Source organism: Otolemur garnettii, unplaced genomic scaffold (assembly GCF_000181295.1).
Source record: "Otolemur garnettii isolate 467f Iridium unplaced genomic scaffold, OtoGar3 scaffold00021, whole genome shotgun sequence".
Lineage (NCBI taxonomy): Eukaryota > Metazoa > Chordata > Mammalia > Primates > Galagidae > Otolemur > Otolemur garnettii.
In genome coordinates, this window is record NW_003852416.1 from 17,142,153 (window position 1) to 17,162,739 (window position 20,587).

Genomic DNA, 20,587 nt, shown 5'->3' on the forward strand with positions numbered 1-20,587 from the left:
TGACATAAATTGGTACTTAAAACAAAATAGGCAATGAGGAATTAAAAGCAATCTCAAATTCCTGTTCATCCCAATAGGATTACGGCAAGCACACGCTGCAGAAAAAGCAGCACATAAATAAAGTCCTTAGCACACAGGTTTGTTGAGTGCCCAGCACCTGAAGTGGGACCAGGGTGGCCCACTGCTGCCACACCTGCAGAGCCAGACCATAACTATTCCTCCAGGACTGAGCTCTTGGCCTCCACATATTCTAAGGCCTTGGCCTTGACAGCCTGCACGTCCTTCTCTGTGCCATGCTGCTTCTCATAGTCCAGGTAGCGCTTGAAAAAGAACTTCATTCTCTTGGGGGCTAGGCTCAGATGAATGACTCGCTCAAAGATGTCCCTGTGAGGAAGAAGAGGGCAACATTTGCCTCCCAGGCCCAGATCACACCCTTCCTGGCCAGTGCTCACCAGCCTGCTTTTGGGCTCTCAAGCCAGGACCTCCTATCATCCAGGACTCCCACTTCCACCTGTATTTTCACTACCACTATGAGGTCCCACAGGGAGAGACACCACCACCTTCATTTCCAGACGAGCAGACAGATACCCAGGGATGTTGAAGGACTTACTTGTCTAAAGTCACATAGTGAATCAGGACAAAGCTACTGGGATTGGGACATATAATGAGGATAGATCTGTGAGTAAAGCTCAGCCAGAGCCAGACACAGCATTAATCACAAGGAATCCCAAGTGTCCTGACTCCCAGGCCAGGGGCCAGGCTACCTGCCACTAATGGTCCTAGACACAGACCAGAGGCTGGCTTTTGAGGCAGGAAAAGTAGCTGGAAAAGTAAATGTTTTCGGCTCTGGGGTGTCATGACAAAGCTGTTTTTCTAGATCATATAAGAGACTTGGAGATCTGGGAGCTGCGGTGGGGCAACCAATCATCAGCCTGTCCAATGACACCCTCCTCCCCCAGCTACCACTGAGAAATTCAGCCTTGGTTTGTGTTCCCCTCTCACCGGACTTCCTTCTGGCTGCAGTGCTTGATGGTCATGTCAATGTAGACCGACCAGACATCTGTGCGCTTTGGGTAGATGCTCAGCATATTCTCAAAAATGGCTTTGGCCCGCTCTGCATCCCCCAGCTGGAACTCAAGCTGGGCAAACTTGGCAATCACATCTATGTCTGCAGGGAGAAGACAGCTCAGAGGCCCAACATGCAGACAGAATCTCTCACCACAATACCGTGTACTGCAGGGAGAGCGAGTCTGACTCCCCACTTAATCCCCAAGATGTAGGTTATGACTAACCCCAAAAAGACAGTGGAGATGGGTTCAGGGTCAAATTCACAGATGCAGATGCCCTACTCTCTGGGCCCAGAAGAGATGGAGGGTCCCAGGAGCAAGAGAATTAGTGCTAATAGTTTTTGTTCCTCCATCTTTTGGGGTCCAGCATTTGAAAAGTAGTGTGCATTGTTATGCTAGAGATAGTGATGCACCCTCCACAGGCTCTCCCAACTTAGACGCAACACCATCCCAGGATGAGAAGGGCCCCAATCCCTACTCCCAGACATCAGGAATCGGAACGGGCACTCACGCTCCTTTCTGGGCAGGCACTCGAGGGCTCGCTGTAGCACACGGTGGCTGGCCCCAGCCTGGCTCCTCCGCAGGAGAAAGGCACCATATTTGATCCACACAGCTTTCTCCTGCCGGAAACGCTTCAGCATCCGGTTGTAGAGTTCACCAGCTTCCTGTAGGAAAAGGCAGGCAAACTGAGGAGAGTGTGATACTACAGGGAGGACAACAAAGGCAGGCGGGGACACTCATGAAAAGCTAGACTCGGGCTCTCAGATGCCCAGTCACTACCTGGGCCTCAATCCAGAGACCTGAAAGGGGCAGGGAAAGAGACTCTTGAGAAGAGAACCAAGGAAGGAGACACCAAATGATGGGGTATGTCCGCACTAAGCCTGCACCTACAATGAGCGGAGTCCGCTATGTCTCTATCTGTAATGCCCCGCCAGCAGCCCCAGGCATACACACTGGGGTCCCCTATCCCTTCTCTTCCCAAGCCACTGCTTCCCTCACCCCAGCCCATAGCACCACAGTGGAGGTGGGGAAATGACTTCTCTTACTTGGGAGATAAGGAAGTTAAGACCCAGACATCAGGTAGCAAGCTCAGGGTAGGACTGGACCCAGAACCTGAGGTCCTTCCCTGAAACTGCTGCTGCTGTGACTCCCTGGAGTCCATTTGTGAGGCTGAGGATATGCTGGCAACTGACCACAAAGCTCCTACCTGAAATTTCTCTGATTTGGCATAGATGTCAGCCAGGTGGAGATAGACCTTGAGAGGCTCGTTGTACTGCACAGCCCGCTCGAACACCTTGGTCAGAGACTCCTGAGACCCGTACATGTTTTCCAGGTTGAGCAGTGCCACCCACACATTCAGCTTTTCCTGCTCCTCTCTGGACAGGATGCAGTTGGCACATGAGCTTCATCAACTCAGCCCAATGGACCTCCCTCCTCCTCCCAGGCCCCATCCACATGCTAGGATCCCACCCCCAAGCATAGGCACTGAGAGGCGCACATAGCATTAGGAATACCACACCCCCACCCCTGCCTGCCAGTGGAGGCTCCCCTGGTTTCTGCTTCCATTTCTAGGAAGGGAGCTTATTAAATATCCCACAGGCCTAAGGTCTGGGCTGGAAGCAGACTCTTGGGTCTGATTCTTTCTACAATCTAAGAGAATGAAGCAAAGGACTGCAAAGCTTCCTCACCAGGCTTCAGAAAACCAACTCTCCTCCCTGCCTGGAAAATGGCCAACTATGGGGTTTTCACCCAGGTACATAGAGAGCTGTTTTCCTATTCTACTTCTGCTCCAAAGTGGGCACCTTATTTAAGTGTAGGGACTCTCATAAAGATTACCCTTAGCTATTACAGTGAAGAAGACTGTAAAATATAAATGAGCAGATCTATTTCACAGAGCGTCACCACTGTGAGAGAAAGCCTAGAAACTTAGGGGCCCCTGGTGGCAGCCACCCACATTGCTGCTGGCCTGCCTGGGAGGAAGTGACCCATGGGTAGCAAACCCTGCCAGCCCAGTACTTAGGAAACACAGTGGGCCCCATCTAAAGAGGCAAAACCTAACCTGAAAGAGATGGTCTTAAGAGCTCTCTCGGCCACAGCACGGGCCTTCTCAATCTCCGTGGCCTGCAGGTGAAAAGCCATGTATTGCAGCCACAGGATGGAGCTGTTGGGGGAGCTTAGCACAAGTCGGTCAAAATCATCCGCTGACTCTGGCGGGCGCCTGGGATCCATCAGTGCCTCCTCAATGCGGGACAGTTCTTTTTCTGCCTTTTGCTTTTCCAATTCCTTTTCCTTCTTGCTTCTCTTTTTCTGCTATAGAAGGTAAAAAATAGTGAATAATCTGTTCCTCAAGTCCCGGGGGAAGTCTGTTGTGAAAGCTGTAAGTTGGCAGGGCAGTCCATGGGTCCCTCCCGTTATCACCCATGCTAGAACAGAGCAGGAGGTTGGTACCAAGGGACCCCTGCAAAAAAAATGACAAAGCCCTGGAAAACAGTACCACGGCTTGGTGTGGGTTCTCATCTTCCTCGCTGTCTGAGCTCTCTGCTCGAGGTGGCAAGGCCGGGGTCAGAGAGTCTAAGCCCACGTTCCAAGCGAAGCCTGAAGACAGCTGCAGCCGGGGTGCTTCTGCTGGCCTGGTTTGCTGCTTCTCCTGGAAGACCACAGAAGTGCCAAAGAAAGCACTTGGCTCAGGCTGCTCCCTGATCCCCAACCCCAACCTACCCAGAGGAGCACAGCCTTCTGCCAAGAGACGGGACAGGCTCAGCCTGAGCCCACCCAGAGGAGCATGGCCTCCCACCCAGAGACAGGACAGGTTCAGCCCCAGCCTACTGGGGAAGTTTCATAGCAGGGACGTAAAATTTTTCCTCGTAAATAAATTTACTTAGGTAACACACTTTTCAAATATATATATATATATGCAAACTTATTTAAAACATCAGCAGAGCTGGGACAGAGATATAACAAAAATTCCAAGGGTGGCAAGGATATAAGTACCTCTAGTCTGGGAAGCCCTACCGGTGGGTATAAGGCACCCAATACCCAGTCCTCTCGGCTCAAGTATTATTCTCATTTTTCAGAGGATGCAGGCACAGACTGGCTAAGCCTCCTCTGATTTGCCTGTGCCTCTAACATTCACAGAATTTATTTTATGCAGCTACTCTTGGTAAACAGGATCCCTGCCCTCAAGGAGCCCACAATCAAGGGAGGAAACTGACAGCCCCCTTATCACAGCGCCACCCGCCCCCCCTCGCCCCAGACTTTCACTTTCATGTTTTATAGGAAATGAGGGAACAGGATGGGGCTGAAAACAAACCAACTCCTCCTAGCCCCAGGGCAGCCTCTCCCCCTCCATTCAACCTCATCCCTCACCTTGGGCAGCACATTTGTCTCTTCTATCTCCTCTTCTCCTTCTCGATAATATACTTCCACGCCACTGTCGTCCTCTGACAGACCAGCTTTCTTGGCCTTCTTATTCACTGTTTCCTGAGGTGATAGGTAGGAGAATGCCCAGGACTGCCCTCCGGCAGCCCTGGGTGACAACCTCCCTCTGCTCTTCTTGCACCACTGGTGGCTGGCCCCTAACTCTCGCTGCCCTTACTCCAACAGGTTAGGCTGGCTTCACCAATGCTCCTTTTTCTGGTGGGTTGAGGCACAACCCCCCCACCCCGAGTGACTCACCTGCTCACTCACAGATGTCTGGCGCCTCCGCTTGCCCTGCGTCTTCTCCTTGCTGGGTAGCTCCGCCTCCTCTTGCCCCTTTTGGTTCTTCTTGTCTTTCCTTTTCTGATTCTTCTCTTCTCCTTTTTGGTCTCTCTCCTCAGCCTCTATTTTCCTTTCCTCTTGCTTTGAAAGTGGCAGTTCCGGAGAAGCAGGAAACACGTCCGGCTTCCCAGTGTCACTGGGAAGGAATGATAGCTCTACCAGGTTCTTCTGGTGGTTCACACTATGATAGGGCAAGAGATGGGGACGGCGAAGACAATGTGAAGAGCCAAGGGCACCACAGGCAGCCCAAGGCTTCTCTCTCCTAATCTGCCTGTGCTCCTGGGCCCCACTCCACTTTTCTTGGGATTCCATTCAGCATTCTTAGGAATGATTTGTACATCTCACCAACCTCAGGAGAAAACACAAGGACAGGTGCAATGCCCATTTCTCCATCTGCTTTCAAACACTGACGCAGGAGGTGCCAGACAAAGGTCTTTCATTCATCTGAACACTCCATTCACCACCACCCAAGCCAAATCTCCTCAAATCTCCTCCCTGGGTACCCAAAGAAAATGGTTTATTTCACATCACAGCAAGAACAAGAGAGAGGACACTTACCTTAGGATCTTGGCTGTGAGCAACCTCCCTTCAGGGAGATATTTGTTATAAAGGGCTTTCTTGAACAGGCTGTACTGGGAGACTTTTGAGTACTGTGCCAAACCCACCACTGAGGGGCCAAGGCTAAAAGGAGAAAGACAAGAGTCCTGTGGTCACAAATAGAACAACAGAATTCCAGCCAGGTCTAGTGATGGTACCTTCAAAGGGACCCAAGTTGTGACAAAGACTTGTGACAGACATTAAGTTCCTGGCATTCAGCAGGATAAAACAGTCTCTGTAAAATGGAAAAAACTATCAAACATAATGAAGATATGACTGAGGATCATTTGTATCCCACATCAGCATCACAATATGTAAACCAGCAGCTGCTAGGAAGCTGAGAAAATGATGAAACATAATATCAAGGAGGGCTGAAACATCTGGTGGTTGTGAACATTAGGTGAGTTCACAGAACATTTACAAATCATGATCAAACACCACATCCTAGAACATCCAAAGTTATTTAAAACTGACGCTGGAAATGTCATATTCAAAACACTAAAGAAGAACTAATAATTCTAAACTTTTAAAAAAGTATTAAAAATCTTGGAATTTTAAAAACTGGTGTGAATTTTTAAATTCTTTCATATTCTCATCAAAGAAGGATATAGTGGATGCCAGATCAAGATAGACCCAGGGAAGGCACTCAGGCCTGGATCTAGAACCTGAGGCCCAACTTTACTCACCCAAAGAGCACGCCTTGTGGCTCAATGGACTTCACATAGCCCCTCAAGAGTTGCCCTTTCTTAACGTCGTGGATGGAGTTGATCTCTGGATCTTCTACTCTGCTTTTTGTCTCTGGGTTTGTTCTAAAAGAACAAAAGGCTTACAAGAACATACCTTTGACCCTCGTTGTTTTACCCTCACCCCCAACACGCCTGCAACAATCATACCCTGCATGTGGGAATAGACCTCTGGACCTATCAGCAGGATATAATTTTCAGGGCCCAACTCTACTCTTTCCCAAAGTCCTGTCAGGCCAGGGGCATGCGTTCACAAGCTAGCTATGCAGAAATCGCAATTGGCCATCAAGCCACAGAAAGGTCAAACCTAAAAAACCTTGGCCTTATAAACTGCCATTTCTAACCATGGAGCAAACTGACCTCAGGCCAATTCCCTTCATGTCCAACTCACCCCCACTATAGAATCCTGGAGCCTCAATCATCTACCTTCATCAGAACCACCATTTGTAACCCTGGACACTCACATTCGGATGTGTGAACCCTTGCCTGAAAAACAAGAGCCTGAGGCAAGCAGCTCATACCTGTAAGCCTAGCACTCTGGGAGGCCAAGGATCACTTTAGCTCAGGAGTTCAAGATCAACCTGAGCAAAAGCAAGACTCTGTCTCTCCTAAAAACAAAAAACATTAGCCAGGCATTGTGGTGGGCACCTGTAGTCCCAGCTACTCAAGAGACTGAGGTAAGAAAATCACTTGAGCCCAAGAGTTTGAGGTTGCTGTGAGCTGTGATGATGCCATAGCACACTATCCAGGGTGACAGAGTGAGAGTCTGCCTCAAAAAAAAAACAAAAAACCAACCAACCAACAAACAAAAACTAATAGCCTGAGTAGACAGAGTCCTTTTAGCAATCTGAATGTTCACAGCTTTTCTGGATAGAAGAGATTCGAGGTACAAAGTGATAAGCAGAGAAGAAAGGTAAGAAGCCCAAGGTTCCCTTAGATAGACACAGCCTCCCCTCAGTCCTCTAGTGGGTCCTTCTCCCTCCTTGTCCCAACAACACACTCACTTGGATGACCGCAGTGACAAAGTCAATACTTCGTCTTCAGTGGACAGGACATAACATCTGGAATGAGAGCAAAAAAAGAGACATGAGGCTCGGCGCCTATAGCTCAACCGGCTAAGGCGCCAGCCACCTACACCTAAGGTGGCGGGTTCGAATCCCCAGCCCGGACCCGCCAAACAACAATGACGGCTGCAACCAAAAAATAGCCGGGCGTTGTGGCAGGCGCCTGTGGTCCCAGCTACTTGGGAGGCGGAGGCAGGAGACTTGCTTGAGCCCAGGAGTTGGAGGTTGCTGTGAGCTATAATGCCACGGCACTCTGCCCAGGGGGACAGCTTGAGGCTCTGTCTCAAAAAAAATAAAATAAATAAAAAAGAAGAGACATGAGACCTTGGCTCTGTATCCTCATTCTGTTAAAAACCTACTGAGGGACTCTGCATAAGTCATATCACCTCAGTGGGCCTCAGTTTACTAGTCTGTCAAGAGAAAATAACACTACCTACTCTTTTTACCCAAGAAAGGTACCAGGAGAAGAAAAGAAGAGACCAGAATGCCCTAATACTACTAATAGGTTGGCTATAATAAAACACACTTAAAACACTGTGCTAAAAACCACAACTTCATTCTGTAAGCCTCAAGAGACTGATCAAAGCCAAGCCTGGACATCTCTAGAACTCATTCTTTTTCTTCTTCCAGGCCCTAAATATGTTTGTGCCACATAGTGATTAAGAGTGGTTGAAAATCTTAGGCAGGTGCCAGGGGCTGGGACCGTTGAGACAGGAGAGTATAATCACTATCTTCTAGTCCCTGCTCCCTGGAAGTACTTGTTCTAGTTAGCTAACCTTGTATCAAGCTGAAATCTGTCTCTTCAAGGTTGCTTCATTCAGGCCATAAAACAGCCCTAAAACTCTGAGGTAGGTTTATTTTGGGGCATCTGAAATAGCTCAAAAATAAAGCCCTACCCTTAACCCCAAAATGTTACTACCCTTTTACAGAAAACACCTACAAATCAATTATTTTTATAAAATTAAAAGTATGAATGCTTCAATATATAAATGAGCAAGTGGTTTGGCGCCTGGTATTCAGTGATTAGGGCACCAGTCACATACACAGGGGCTGGCAGGTTCCACCCCAGCCAGGGCCTGCTAAACAACAATGACAACTGCAACAATAACAAAATATAGTCGGGCATTGTGGAGGGTGCCTGTAGTCCCAAGTACTCAGGAGGCTGAGGCAAGAGAATCACTTAAGCTCAAGAGTTTGAGGTTGCTGTGACCTGTGATGTTACAGCCACTCTACTGAGGGTGACAAAGTGAGACTCTGTCTCAAACAAAATAATAATAAAAAAAAATAAAATAAAAATTAAAAAATAGAGATATTCATTTCAATATTATGTTCTATCAACACAGAATTTGTTAAATAAATTTTGATGAAAAATATACAACGGAATACCAAGCAAATGTTAAAAATAAGGTAAAAGAACAAAATAGATTAGATATATTAGCATGGAAAAGGAAAAGTCTATGATGAACTGCTATGAGAAAAAAACAAGTTGCAGAATAGTATATAAAATAAAACTGTATAATTACATAAAGCAAAAAATTATACCTATGTATATATATGTTAAAGTCTGGGAAGACAAAAATCAAAGTACATAATGGTGAAAAGTGTTGGAGAAAGAGGTGAAGTTTTCATTTTCCATTTCATACACTTATTTTTTTCTGATATGAAGTCATTTATCACATCTATAATTTTTAAAAATTCCACCAATTTGGATCAGGTACAGCGGTTTATACCTGTAATCCTAGCACTCTGGGAGCCCAAGGTATAAAAATCACTTGAGCTCAGGAGTTTGAGAGTAGCCTGAGTAAGACTCTGTTTCTACTCAAAAAAGAAAAAATAGGAAAACTAGCCAGGCACTGTGGCAGACATCTGTGAGTCCCAGCTACTTGGGAGGCTGAGACAGAATTTCTTGGACCCAGGAGTTTGAGACTAAAAAATTTCTTGGATCCAGGAGGTTGCTGTGAGCTAGGCTGATACCATAGCACTCTAGCCTGGGCAACAGAGGGAGACTTTGCTTTAAAAAAAAATCTACCAATTCCATGAACAGGTGAAAATAGGAAGAAAACATGGCTTACCTGACAACTTTTTGGGGGATGAAGTCTTCCAAGGGCATCTCAGAGTATGAGTCACTCACATGAAATACACTGACTCTTCCCATCTTCCCAAAGGGGAAGGAGACCATCAGTCCCTCGTTGGGAGTCACCTTGGCCACTCGGCCCATGGCCACTTCCCCTTTCTCAAGCTTGTGAGGACCTGGGAGAAGAACAAACCAGATTCAGGGAAGAGGAAATAAGCCAAAGGCCAGCCAACTGCAGGCAGGGAATGTGTAGGCCACCCAGGCTTGAGCTACCCAGGCTGAATGGACCAGAACGGTCATGAAGATCCAGGTCACCATGCCATGTAGCCATGAATCCCAGGGCCAGGTGGCCGACAACCCTTTCTAAGGGATTTGAGAAAAACAACCAAGTAGGTAAAGGAGACTCAGGCAGCAGAGCAAGGCAAGCTAGAACAAAGCCCAAGAGAAGAACAGTTCCAAGAACCTCCCACACCAGGCTTTCTGGGGATTCTAATACTGCAGGCATCCTTCATCCTGGACAATAATGGAGATGCCTTCCCACCCCCTTCCCTTCCCCGACTAGACATCGTTTCAGGCCCACACCTATGAGTGAGAGACATACGAAGGCCTTGGAGGAATCTGGGCCAACCACCGTGGCGCTCAGGGCCTGGCCAATCCTAAACTTCTTATCTGGATGTTTCAGAACCTAGAAAGACCAGAAAATTCCTCTGATGCTTGAAGAAAGGTCTGTCATTTATCCAAAACCATAGCATTTAAGTCTCCATAGCAAGTATCTCCCAAACCAATCCCTAAATAAGCCCAAGGTTCCTTACACCCACTGTGAAACCACACACACCGGACACTGAGGGAGCCTGGTTTCCTCGCCAGGTACCTCAAGCACACTGACCTTAAAGCTAAGCGAAGTGAGCAACAAGGGGATTCGCCCCCGGACATCTGGAGCAATCTCTACCTCAAGCCATTTCTTCACCACATTGTACTGGGGGAAAAGGAGGAGAAATAGAGTGGAGGAAATATAAGTACCCCTTCTTTACCCTAAAACTAGACTTTCCTAAAACCTCAAGATAGCAAGGGCCCTAATCTCACATTTTTCCAAGACACAAGAATCCACCCCTACATCCTACTACCTCTGCCCAACTCCACTTCTCACCAGCTTCATTCAGGGTCTAGCTCAGAGCCTTGGTCAACCTGGCAGAGCACACAACTTTTGTGGAATCTTAGCTGACCAGAAAGAAAAAGAGATCTCAGAGATGTCTTTGAGAAGGAGGGCCAATCCCACAGATGTTTGTTGCCCCCTCCAAGTTCAGACGTGGTCAGCAATTGTTAACCATCTCTAGGGGCCAATCTTCTATCTCTAAACCAATTTGGATTTCTTTTTTTGAGACAGAGCCTCAAGCTGTCCCCCTGGGTAGAGTGCTGTCACAGCTCACAGTGACCTCCAACTCCTGGGCTCAAGCGAGTCTCCTGCCTCCGCCTCCCAAGTAGCTGGGACTACAGGAGCCCGCCACAATGCCTGGCTATTTTTTGGTTGCAGCCGTCATTGTTGTTTGGCGGGCCGGGCCAGATTCGAACCCACCATCTCAGGTGTATGTGGCTGGCGCCCTAGCAACTTGAGCCACAGGCGCCAAGCCCAAATTTGGATTTTGATCCTAAAGTATTTATGGAGTGTCCTGCCCTACATACACACCCCATTTTCAAGTCAATTCAACAAAAAATTTATCAAGCAACTACTATGCACATGGCATTGTAGTGATTAAGAAAGGCAAAGCCCTCTAAGATCAGTCTACAAGCAGTAAGTCAAATCAGTATGCAAATAGCTAGAGCAACATGTAGGAAGAACAATATGCTACCAGAGTATATAGGGACAACTAGTAATGAGGGCAGATTATCTGTGCTGAACCTTGAAGGGTAGTAGGCAAAAGGAGTGAGTGAAAGGTATTCTAGGTACAGGACTGACATGAATAAAGACAGGAAGGAAAAAGACAGAGGAGCCTTTCAGAGTGACTGACACACAGGTGTATGGGGGCAGATTATGAAGTCTTATCTGTCACTCTAAGGCATCTGGGGCTTATGAATGTCTACAGACGGGTAACTAAAGGGATCAAGTGGCAATGACATGCTCAGAGAGATGCTCATGGAAGAAGAAATCTGATAACAAGGAAGAGGTGTTATCCCTCAAGATTAAACCCAATCCAACTTCCTCGCCAATACATTCCACTGTTACAGGTCACATTGATCTCTCCTCTTTTTGGACTCTTGTTTCACTTGGGGTTAAAAAAACATACTCTTGGGCCAGGTACAGGGGCTCACGCCTATAATCCTAGCACTCTGGGAGGCCATGGTGTGAAGATCACTTGAGCACAGGAGTTCGAGACCAGCCTGAGCAAGAGTAAGACCCTCTCTCTACTAAAAGTAGAAAAATTAGCCAGATGTAGTCGTGTGTACCTATAGTCCCAGCTATACAAGAGGCTGAGGCAGGAGGATCGCTTGAACCCAGGAGTTTGAGGTTGCTGTGAGATAGACTGATGCCATGGCACTGTAGCCTAAGCAACAGAGTAAGACTCTGTCTCATAACAAAAACAAAAACAACCCCCACACACAGATACATAATCTGGCACCCTACTACTTGTTTTGCACTGCACTGCACTTTATAAAAGGCAAGAATCTAAAATCCCTTACTGCAGTTACATTTTAAATCCTCCCCTGTATTTCTTTCCATTTGTACAATCAATCTACCAACATAATGAACTGTAAGCTGCTTGCTAATTGTTTTATAAACCATATTTTACCCCCCTCATTAGACCAGAAGTTTTCTAGCAGCAGAGGCCATGTATTATCTCCTACAAACACAACATGGTAGTAAATACCCAAAGATAATGGCCTTTATCTGCAGTTTCACCCCTTTTCTTCTGAAAGAAGGATGTTGTCACGTTGCAGGGCAGCCACTACTCACCTTCTTTAAGAAGCAAGTCACAGTCTGACCAGCCTGGTACTGTTTGATCTTCTCCATAGGGCTAACTGAGTGAGAGTTTAGAGCAGTGTGGCCATCCTCCAGTTCACTGTTTACAGAAAAGGGATGAAAAGAATAAACCAACCTCTAGGAAAGCATCTCCCCCAAGTGGCTGTGGATCGACTGTACAGGATTCTCCTACTCACAGCCACCCTCCAACACCTTATTTCTTTCCTTAGAGGAAAATGTTCATAACAATGGCCTGGGGGCTAATCTTTTCCATTTCATTCACCTAGGTACAAAAAGCCATAGGTAGCCCACAATAATCTTTATAAACTTAGGGAAAAACATCATTTTACTTCTTTCCTAATCTTTCTACTACTATGGCTATCTCTAATCTACTATTGCTTTAATTTGCAGAACTGCTTTCAGAAATCATCTCCCACTGATCTCGACAACAATCTCATGTGGATTAGGCAAGGTAGATATTATTAAACCTATTTTACATCATTGAACTAGGAGTTGAAGTCAGGGCTTCTGACTCAACAATCTAGCCCTGTTTCCCATTATCACTGTCTTGACTTTCTTTTTCTTCTCAGAAAAGCAACAAGGGCATGTAGTCTGACAATAATCAGCCCACAAATCACTTCAAGGGAATCACAGAACTGCTACCTCTGCTTACCAATTCAAATAATTTCTAAAACAAAATGAACCAAACCACTTCAATAAAATGGTACAAATATGTTAGTAAAATTGTAAAATATAATATCAAATGCTGGTCAAAGTAGAAAATGGGAACTTTCCTATATTAGTAAAATAGAAAATACATATATCATACTATATCCTATGACCCAGTAATTCCACCCCAGAAAAATCTTACCCATTAAGGGATTATTTATAAAGGAAAAATTGGATGGCTAAGGAATGGCTGGGACTATCTGTGCTCAGCAGGGTGAGGAAGGCTGCATTGCCCAGGATTGCAGGGAGCCTTGGAGAGGGACCGGATGTTCACTGTCTTGAAAGAACCCAGTCAAATCTAGCCAAGAGGAATCCAAGCATAGGTATAGAGATCCCTGCAGAGTCTGTGGTTGCAGGGGTCGGGTAGAGCTCCGGGTGGCAGGAAAAAAGACAGGATGCAGAACGCTCGGGAGAGGAGAGCATTAGCCTCACAGCAAAATGGCCCTTGGGAGGACCTTGGAAGGACCACGTGGGGAGGTGGCAGAGAACCTCCTCAGGATTCATCGGCTCGTCTGTGAAAATGGTGTAATGCCAACTCTTCATGGTTGTTGTGTGGATTCAAATACTTAATATACTTAACAGCTCTTAGCCCGCTGTTTGTCAGTTACCAAAGACGCACTGTAGTGCTGCTGCGATCTGTCTTTGGCACCCTCTGGTGGGAAAGAATCAAACCGCTAACTCTTCTCTCCTTGATCAGTTTCTCCCTGGTCAGCAGGGGTCTCTCGCCGCAGTGTCCTGGGCAAGGGGAGGCCTCCGGGGATGGGACACGTCCAGTTCTGTCCTTGGCCGTTGCTCCCACGCAAGATTTGCTCCCATTAAAAGTGGGACGGAACTATTTCCCAGCACGAGTGCCTTGTATCTGGTGTGCCCTGTGCATGTGCAGCACTGTGGGAGCCTTGTCCCCACCCCTGCACTCACTCTCCCAGTCCCTACTGCTGTGCCCTACTTCCAGCACCCATGACTCTCCCTCCCAGAGCCCCACCCAACAAGGCAGGAAGCGTTGGGGTGTTGATGCCTCCCAGAACAGCCCTCAGCCAATGATGAATGAGAGTTGAGAATGAACACCAATGTCAATGTCAGGTGGCCTGTTCCTCACTCTCTCCTGAAGGCCCCAGCAGGATTGAGCCTCGGTTGCCCACAGTGCAAGTTCACTCATTAAGAGGCCCCTTCTTGGCTGCTCTCCCTTCCCTAGGTCATCTCCCAAATAAACTTGCATTAAAAAAAAAAAAAAGACATCACAAGTCAAAGGTGAAAATACTACAGACTAAAATCACTAATATGATGAGTTCTCTCCATTTTCACAACAAAGACCAGAGAGGGATGTAATCAAACAAAACTAAGGAAACCACAGAATAACAAAAAGAAATATAATTCATCCACCAAATCTCATTATTCTGAAACTAAAGGGCTTACTCTGAAGTTCCAAAAGTGTTATTAGCATCTGAGACTCCTATGTCACAGGAATCTTGCCCTACGTCAGACACAGGTTTTCTCAGAAATATCATATTTCTGGCTCAGCGCCTATAGGTCAGCGGCTAGGGCGCCAGCCACACAGACCGGAGCGGGTGGGTTCGAACCCAGCCTGGGCCTGCCAAACAACAATGACAACTGCAGCCAAAAAATAGCCAGGCATTATGGCAGGCGCCTGTAGTCCCAGCTACTTGGGAGGCCAAGGCAAGAGAATTGCTTAAGCCTAAGAGTTCAAGGTTGCTGTGAGCTGTGATGCCATGGCATTCTACCAAGAGTGACATAGTAAGACTCTGTCTCAGAAAAAAAAAAAAAATCATACTTCTATTCTGATCCCTTCAGGCTGTTGACTAAACCTTAACCTCTGGATGTTACTCTGGAGGTCCTTCTACTATTTCCCTTGACACATAAGACTTGCCACCTGAAGGGAGCCTGCAGAGCCTTTCTACAATCACACACATCTAGCTTCATTCATTAAGGTCTATCAATTCTGAAACGTTAGGTTCTTTTATGGAAGCAATAAAAGCAGACGGACCCTGGATCAAAATGCTGAAGATTCTCTAAAAAAATATTCCAGACAAATTGATACACCACTATATAAAATTCCTAGTTTTTGTTTCCTGATTCTCTATGGAACATTCTTCTGTCCCAAATCTACCAGAGTATGACAACCTGAAATTCCAGCTCAGTTTCTACTGTGTGATGAACAGAAGTACATATTGAAAGTATAAGCATTCTTGGCTACATGTTTATTTAGGGAATTACCCAGTTCTAGAAGACTAGGTTGAGAGCAGAAATGTTTCTTATTGTTGTATGCCAACAAAGAGAACTGCAATCAGCCTTTAAATTGATACTTAAACACTTATACAGCTTACAGCAACCTCAAATTCCTGGGCTTAAGCAATTCGCCTGCCTCAGCCTCCCAAGCAGCTGGGACCATAGGCATCCACCACAATGCCTGGCTATTTTTTGGTTGTAGTTGTCATTGTTGTTTGGCAGACCTGGGCTGGATTCGAACCCACCAGCTCCGGTATATTTGGCTAACGCCCTAGCCACTGAGCTAAAGGTGCTGAGCCCCTTTTACAACTTTTAATTAACTTTAATATAATCCCTATAGCCAAATATGTCTACTAGAGAAATAGATAACTTGGACATAGAAAGCCAACATAATGCTAACTCTGGCAGAATCATGATGAGAACTCAGGATTCCTGATTCTGAAGCCCAGTGCTCTCTCCCTGGGACTGTGCTGCTATTGCCCCCTCACCTTGGCCGAACACTCAGCTCTGGGATGGTCCGAACAAATCTGGGGTGACTTACTGGAAGAAACCTGGAGAAACAAATAAATAAGATCATTTCTTTTATTCTCTGTAATGTGGAGATAAGGATTTCTCTCTACTCAATCCCAAACAAGCTAACAAAAATCACCCTGCTGCACCATATCACCACCGATGGGAGATGTGTCAGACTGAGGGTTTCTAGTCCCATCCTTGGTAGCAAATAAGGAGCTGGGTCCCAGACCTATTAGGATTATCAGAGCTTTCCCTACAGACTATATACTCCAACCCTTTCATCTTAAAAATGAAGAAACCAAAATCTAGAGAGGATAAATGACTTAACTAAAGATCCCACAGTTACTGAAATTAGTATGCAAATTACTGGCCAGACTTTGAACTCTTTTTTCTGCTGTTCTTGTTGTAGCAAGAATTTCTGCTATAATGACATGTGTGGTAACTAGAGTTAAAGCAAATGAGTATAATTAAGGTGTGAAGTAGAGAATAAATTATAATTGCTGATGTGTACTACTCAATAAATGTGACACAGGCAACCTGGTAGGCACGTAACATACTACATAGTCTCTCCTTTAGCCTTCACAGTGGCCCTATAAGGTAGTCATTACCATTACCCTCACTTTACAAATTAAGAAAATAAAATTTAGAGAGTTAAAAAGTTAATGGCTTGTGGTCATAGTTGATCTGGATTTCCTCTTAAAAACTACACTATATTCCTTGGTGAATGCCTTCTGTTAACTAAAAGAGAACGTGACTTACATGCAACTCTGGGGAACCCATCTGTATTCCCACTCCTCCCACAATTATGACGATCTTCCCACAAAGCCAGCCTGTCCCCAGAGCCTCCATACTTGAATGTCTTCACGTCTCTCCCACCAATCACTCGGGCAGTGACTGTCTTCCCAACTTGCAGCTTGGCTGTAGGACAGGTGCCCTCTGGAACATCATCTAGAATGTGAGAGGCATGGATGCAGCCAATGATGCCATCTTCCAGAGTCACAACCACATGGGTGGGCTTAATAGACTTGACAGTCCCTGTGACCATGTCTCCAATAGACAGGGCATGTTTCTTTATAGTGGCTATAGCCAGAGCTGGGTCCACTTCCTCATCCTCGTCAACTGTCTCAGAGTCCTTCTGGGTCCGCCTCATGGTCCTCTTAGCAGCTGGCCCCTCAACAGCCAGAAGAAGACCAGTCACTCCTGGTTCTGTGGTCTTGAGGGTTAGGGAGACACCCTGTCCCACTTGCAACTTCTCTGAGTCAAAGCGGAAGGTGTCATTGAGGTGAGAGGTCAAGGAGAAAGCTGCCAGGTGGCCAGTGTCTACCAAGGAGGCAACAGCAAAGGATTCCTCCAAGTGCTGCACAATCGCCTGGTGTTCGCTGCCTTTCTTCAGCTAGAAAAGAAGAAAAAACTCACTACCTGTTTCGTTTAACTCAGCATGGTAACTCATTCCTGACCCCACTGGGTAGGGAGGGACTGCACTGGAATAGACAAGCCTTGGCTCACTGGACCTAGCTTTCCTCCCCCATACACAAAACTCACAGAACTTCATCAGAATCACCTTGGTTTGATTTGCTCTTTTTTTTTTTTTTTTTTTTGAGACAGAGCCTCAAGCTGTCTCCCTGGGTAGAGTGCTGTGGCATCACAGCTCATAGCAACCTCCAACTCCTGGGCTCTAGCGAGTCTCCTGCCTTTGCCTCCCAAGTAGCTGGGACTACAGGCACCCGCCACAATGCCCGGCTATTTTTTTGGTTGCAGCTGTCACTGTTGTTTGGCGGGCCTGGGCTGGATTCGAACCCACCACCTTAGGTGTATGTGGCTGGTGCCTTAGCCACTTGAGCCACAGGCGCAGAGCCGATTTGCTCTGTTTTGAATTCAGATTCCTACGCTCTATCCTAGAACTAGGAGTCTGAATTTAAAAAGCAATGCAATGCAAACCCTGGCAACCTTTAACAGCTCACTAGTTTCTGGACACTGATTCCTGACACTCAATCTCACAGCTATTCCCACTTCCCCAATTTAATCACCCCTCCAACTATTCAGTGAATAAAGTCATTACTGAGAGCTTACTCTGTGCCAGGCACCAAGCCTTTCTTTCCTCCAAATCCAAATTATGCTCATGCTTTTACATGCCCAAGCTTCACTAAGATGATAAAATGGTACAGTCCTGCTAGAAAACTGAGGGTTAGTGCTGCCTTTCATTCTCTCTCTGTTCTTCTTAAAGTCTTAAGATTTTAAGCAACTAGAGCTGAAAATCTACACAATTAGGTGCTTAATAAGTGCTTTAGACAATGACCAAATTATTAATCACACAGAGAAAAATACTAATTTTGATATTTCCCTCATACCCATTCTTACATCACAAAAAAGAAGGCCAGGCAGGGGCAGGAGAGGGTGTGGAGGGCCTGGAGGTTCAAATTGCCCATAGACATGCTTTGGTTCATACAATGAGTTTGTTGTTTTTTTCTTAAAATTAGTTCCCAGCACTTTCAAAGTTTATTTCAAATAAACATTCAAATTCTGCCTTCTCTTAAAAATCAAACACTTAGCAACATCAGACTCAGACATTCCCACCTGTCAATAACCAAGTGGATTCAAACAGTCTTCCCCAAGCCAGCTGGGCACTCATTCTTCAGTTTGTTAGCGTCCAAGTCCTGCCACTCCCTACCTGCATGGCCAACTTCACTCCTTTACAATATTTACTTGGCCCAACCATAGGTCATAATTTATCATTTGGAACAGAATGAAAGTCAACACTATTAACCACATGAGAATAAGAGATCAGAACTGGGAATGTCTTGGATATGTCCAGGCACATGAGTCACCTGAATTACAACCCTTGAGCTGGACGTATGGGTTGAAGGGGTGTGTCACATGAATCCATGGAAATGGTCAAGAGCAAGCTTACCTTTTTGGCTTTTTTGTTCACCAAGTCCTGGTGAAGTGAAACATAGACTTCCAACTTCAACATATCAACATTTAAGACCACAACCTTCTTTTTCTGCCCAGATTCCACCTCCTGCCCTGCAATACAGAACCAAACAGAGTGAACAGCCTCCTGGAACACAGTGACAGAAGAATAGCATCTTTTTGCATGCAAAAGAAAGGAAAGGAAAGACTCAAGAAAAGGAAAGAGGACTCATGACCTAGGTCTAGCACAGCTAGTTAGCAAAACCAAGGGTCTATCTCCCATAGTTTAAGTTTAGGTGGCCTTAACTCTATGCAACCTAATATATAAAACCTAGATTTACCCAATGATAACAATTACTAAACCTTCTTCACTATGCTGTCAATTGTCTTGATTTGCACTCACACAAGATGGGCACACCAAAAATTTCTACGGAATCAAGTCATCTATCCTATGTATTTAGAAATTCTGTATCTAGAAGAGGGAGTAATGGGCAAAGGGTCTCCCCTACCAACCACAATGGGCAAGACTCACCTGCCCGATGATATTTGCTGGCTCTCAAGACCAAACCAGGCACTGGGCCCCCACTGAATACCACAGAGCCATCTTCTAACACCTCCTGCACCACTAGTTCAAGGATCATTCCTGGGGTCATCTCAGCCAGAGTCTGGATCAATATGGAATCTGTCAGAGGCCCAAAGGAAATAAGGATTAGTTCACAAAACAATACTCTCCCCACTCTTTTCCTCTGGAAGTATGCTGTAACCACGGAGGACAGCTGAACACTGCAACCACTGACAAGGCAAAACCAAGTTCTGCAAAGGGCTTTGTGCGCAGAACTGAACTTACAGCTTTGGAGGCCAGTCCACTAAGACTTGAGGGGAACTGGACAAACACACCACATTCCCTGAGGCTCTTCACAAAACTAGCATCCTTTCTGTGACAAGACTTTTCAGAATCCATGAAAACTTGTCTTATAGGCAGAAAGAGACTTATAGCTCTTGCTAACTCTACCTGACTATAATTCATGAAATTAGCAAGAACAACCTGGAACACAGGCTTTCCATTTTTTGTTTTTTGAGACAAAGTATCTCTATGTCCTCAGTAGAGCACTATGACATCACAGCTCACAGCAACCTCAAACTCTTGGGCTTTAGCCAGGCGTTGTGGTGGGTCCCTATAGTCCCAGCTACTTGGGAGGCTGAGGCAAGAGAATCCTTTAAGCCCAAGAGTTTGAGGTTGCCATGAGCTGTCATGCTACAGCACTCTACTGAGGGCGACATAGTGAGACTGTCTCAAAAAAAAAAAAAAAAAAAGGGCTTAAGCAATTATCTTGCCTTAGTCTGCCCAGTAGCTAAGGAGTACAGGTACTCTCCATAATGCCCAACTATTTTTTTGTTGCAGCTGTCATTGTTGTTTAGCTGGTCCAGGCAGGGTTTGAACCCGCCAGCCTGGGTGTATGTGGCTGGCACTGTAACCACTGTGCTACGGGCACCACCAGCCAGGCTTTCCTTTGGTTTCTGGATTTTCATTCTCCCTTCTTAAGCCTAGCACTCCCAAATTCCACTAGGGTTCCAATAATCCCACACAAAGGTTCAAAGTCTCAGACAGACAGAAGAACAGCCCCTCACAGAGTCTAGCAGGTCACTTTTCCATTTTATCATCCACTGTATATTCACTGAATAAAGGAAGGAACAGTGATAATGTGGGTGAATTCACAACAAACGCAAACACAAGGCCATAGAACTGAGGGAAATTTTAATTCTAGACTGGAAGAGGGGACAGGGGTTTTCCAGAATACTTGTAATGACCTTTATCTTTTTTTTTTTTTTTTGAGACAGAGCCTCCAGCTGTCCCCCTGGGTAGAGTGCCGTGGCATTACAGCTCACAGCAACCTCCAACTCCTGGGCTCAAGCGAGTCTCCTGCCTCCGC

The 20,587-nt window shown here is 46.1% G+C and overlaps 1 protein-coding gene across 1 annotated transcript in view; it reads right to left on the reverse strand.

Moving 5' to 3' along the window:
* Nucleotides 1-41: 41 nt before the first annotated feature.
* PDCD11 (programmed cell death 11) overlaps nucleotides 42-20,587 on the reverse strand; it is a 50,428-nt gene continuing 29,882 nt past the window's right edge. Inside the window, exons 18-36 of the mRNA XM_012803662.2 lie at nucleotides 19,189-19,338; nucleotides 18,655-18,770; nucleotides 16,598-17,139; nucleotides 15,722-15,784; nucleotides 12,255-12,360; nucleotides 10,191-10,280; nucleotides 9,887-9,989; nucleotides 9,303-9,480; nucleotides 7,171-7,227; nucleotides 6,110-6,232; nucleotides 5,385-5,507; nucleotides 4,743-5,007; nucleotides 4,434-4,547; nucleotides 3,562-3,714; nucleotides 3,127-3,377; nucleotides 2,275-2,443; nucleotides 1,579-1,732; nucleotides 1,003-1,168; nucleotides 42-384 (exon numbers count right to left, since the gene is read on the reverse strand). Of these exons, the coding sequence (XP_012659116.1) occupies nucleotides 213-384; nucleotides 1,003-1,168; nucleotides 1,579-1,732; nucleotides 2,275-2,443; nucleotides 3,127-3,377; nucleotides 3,562-3,714; nucleotides 4,434-4,547; nucleotides 4,743-5,007; nucleotides 5,385-5,507; nucleotides 6,110-6,232; nucleotides 7,171-7,227; nucleotides 9,303-9,480; nucleotides 9,887-9,989; nucleotides 10,191-10,280; nucleotides 12,255-12,360; nucleotides 15,722-15,784; nucleotides 16,598-17,139; nucleotides 18,655-18,770; nucleotides 19,189-19,338 (3,095 nt within the window). The 3' untranslated portion in view covers nucleotides 42-212. The remainder of the gene's footprint in view (nucleotides 385-1,002; nucleotides 1,169-1,578; nucleotides 1,733-2,274; nucleotides 2,444-3,126; nucleotides 3,378-3,561; nucleotides 3,715-4,433; nucleotides 4,548-4,742; nucleotides 5,008-5,384; nucleotides 5,508-6,109; nucleotides 6,233-7,170; nucleotides 7,228-9,302; nucleotides 9,481-9,886; nucleotides 9,990-10,190; nucleotides 10,281-12,254; nucleotides 12,361-15,721; nucleotides 15,785-16,597; nucleotides 17,140-18,654; nucleotides 18,771-19,188; nucleotides 19,339-20,587) is intronic.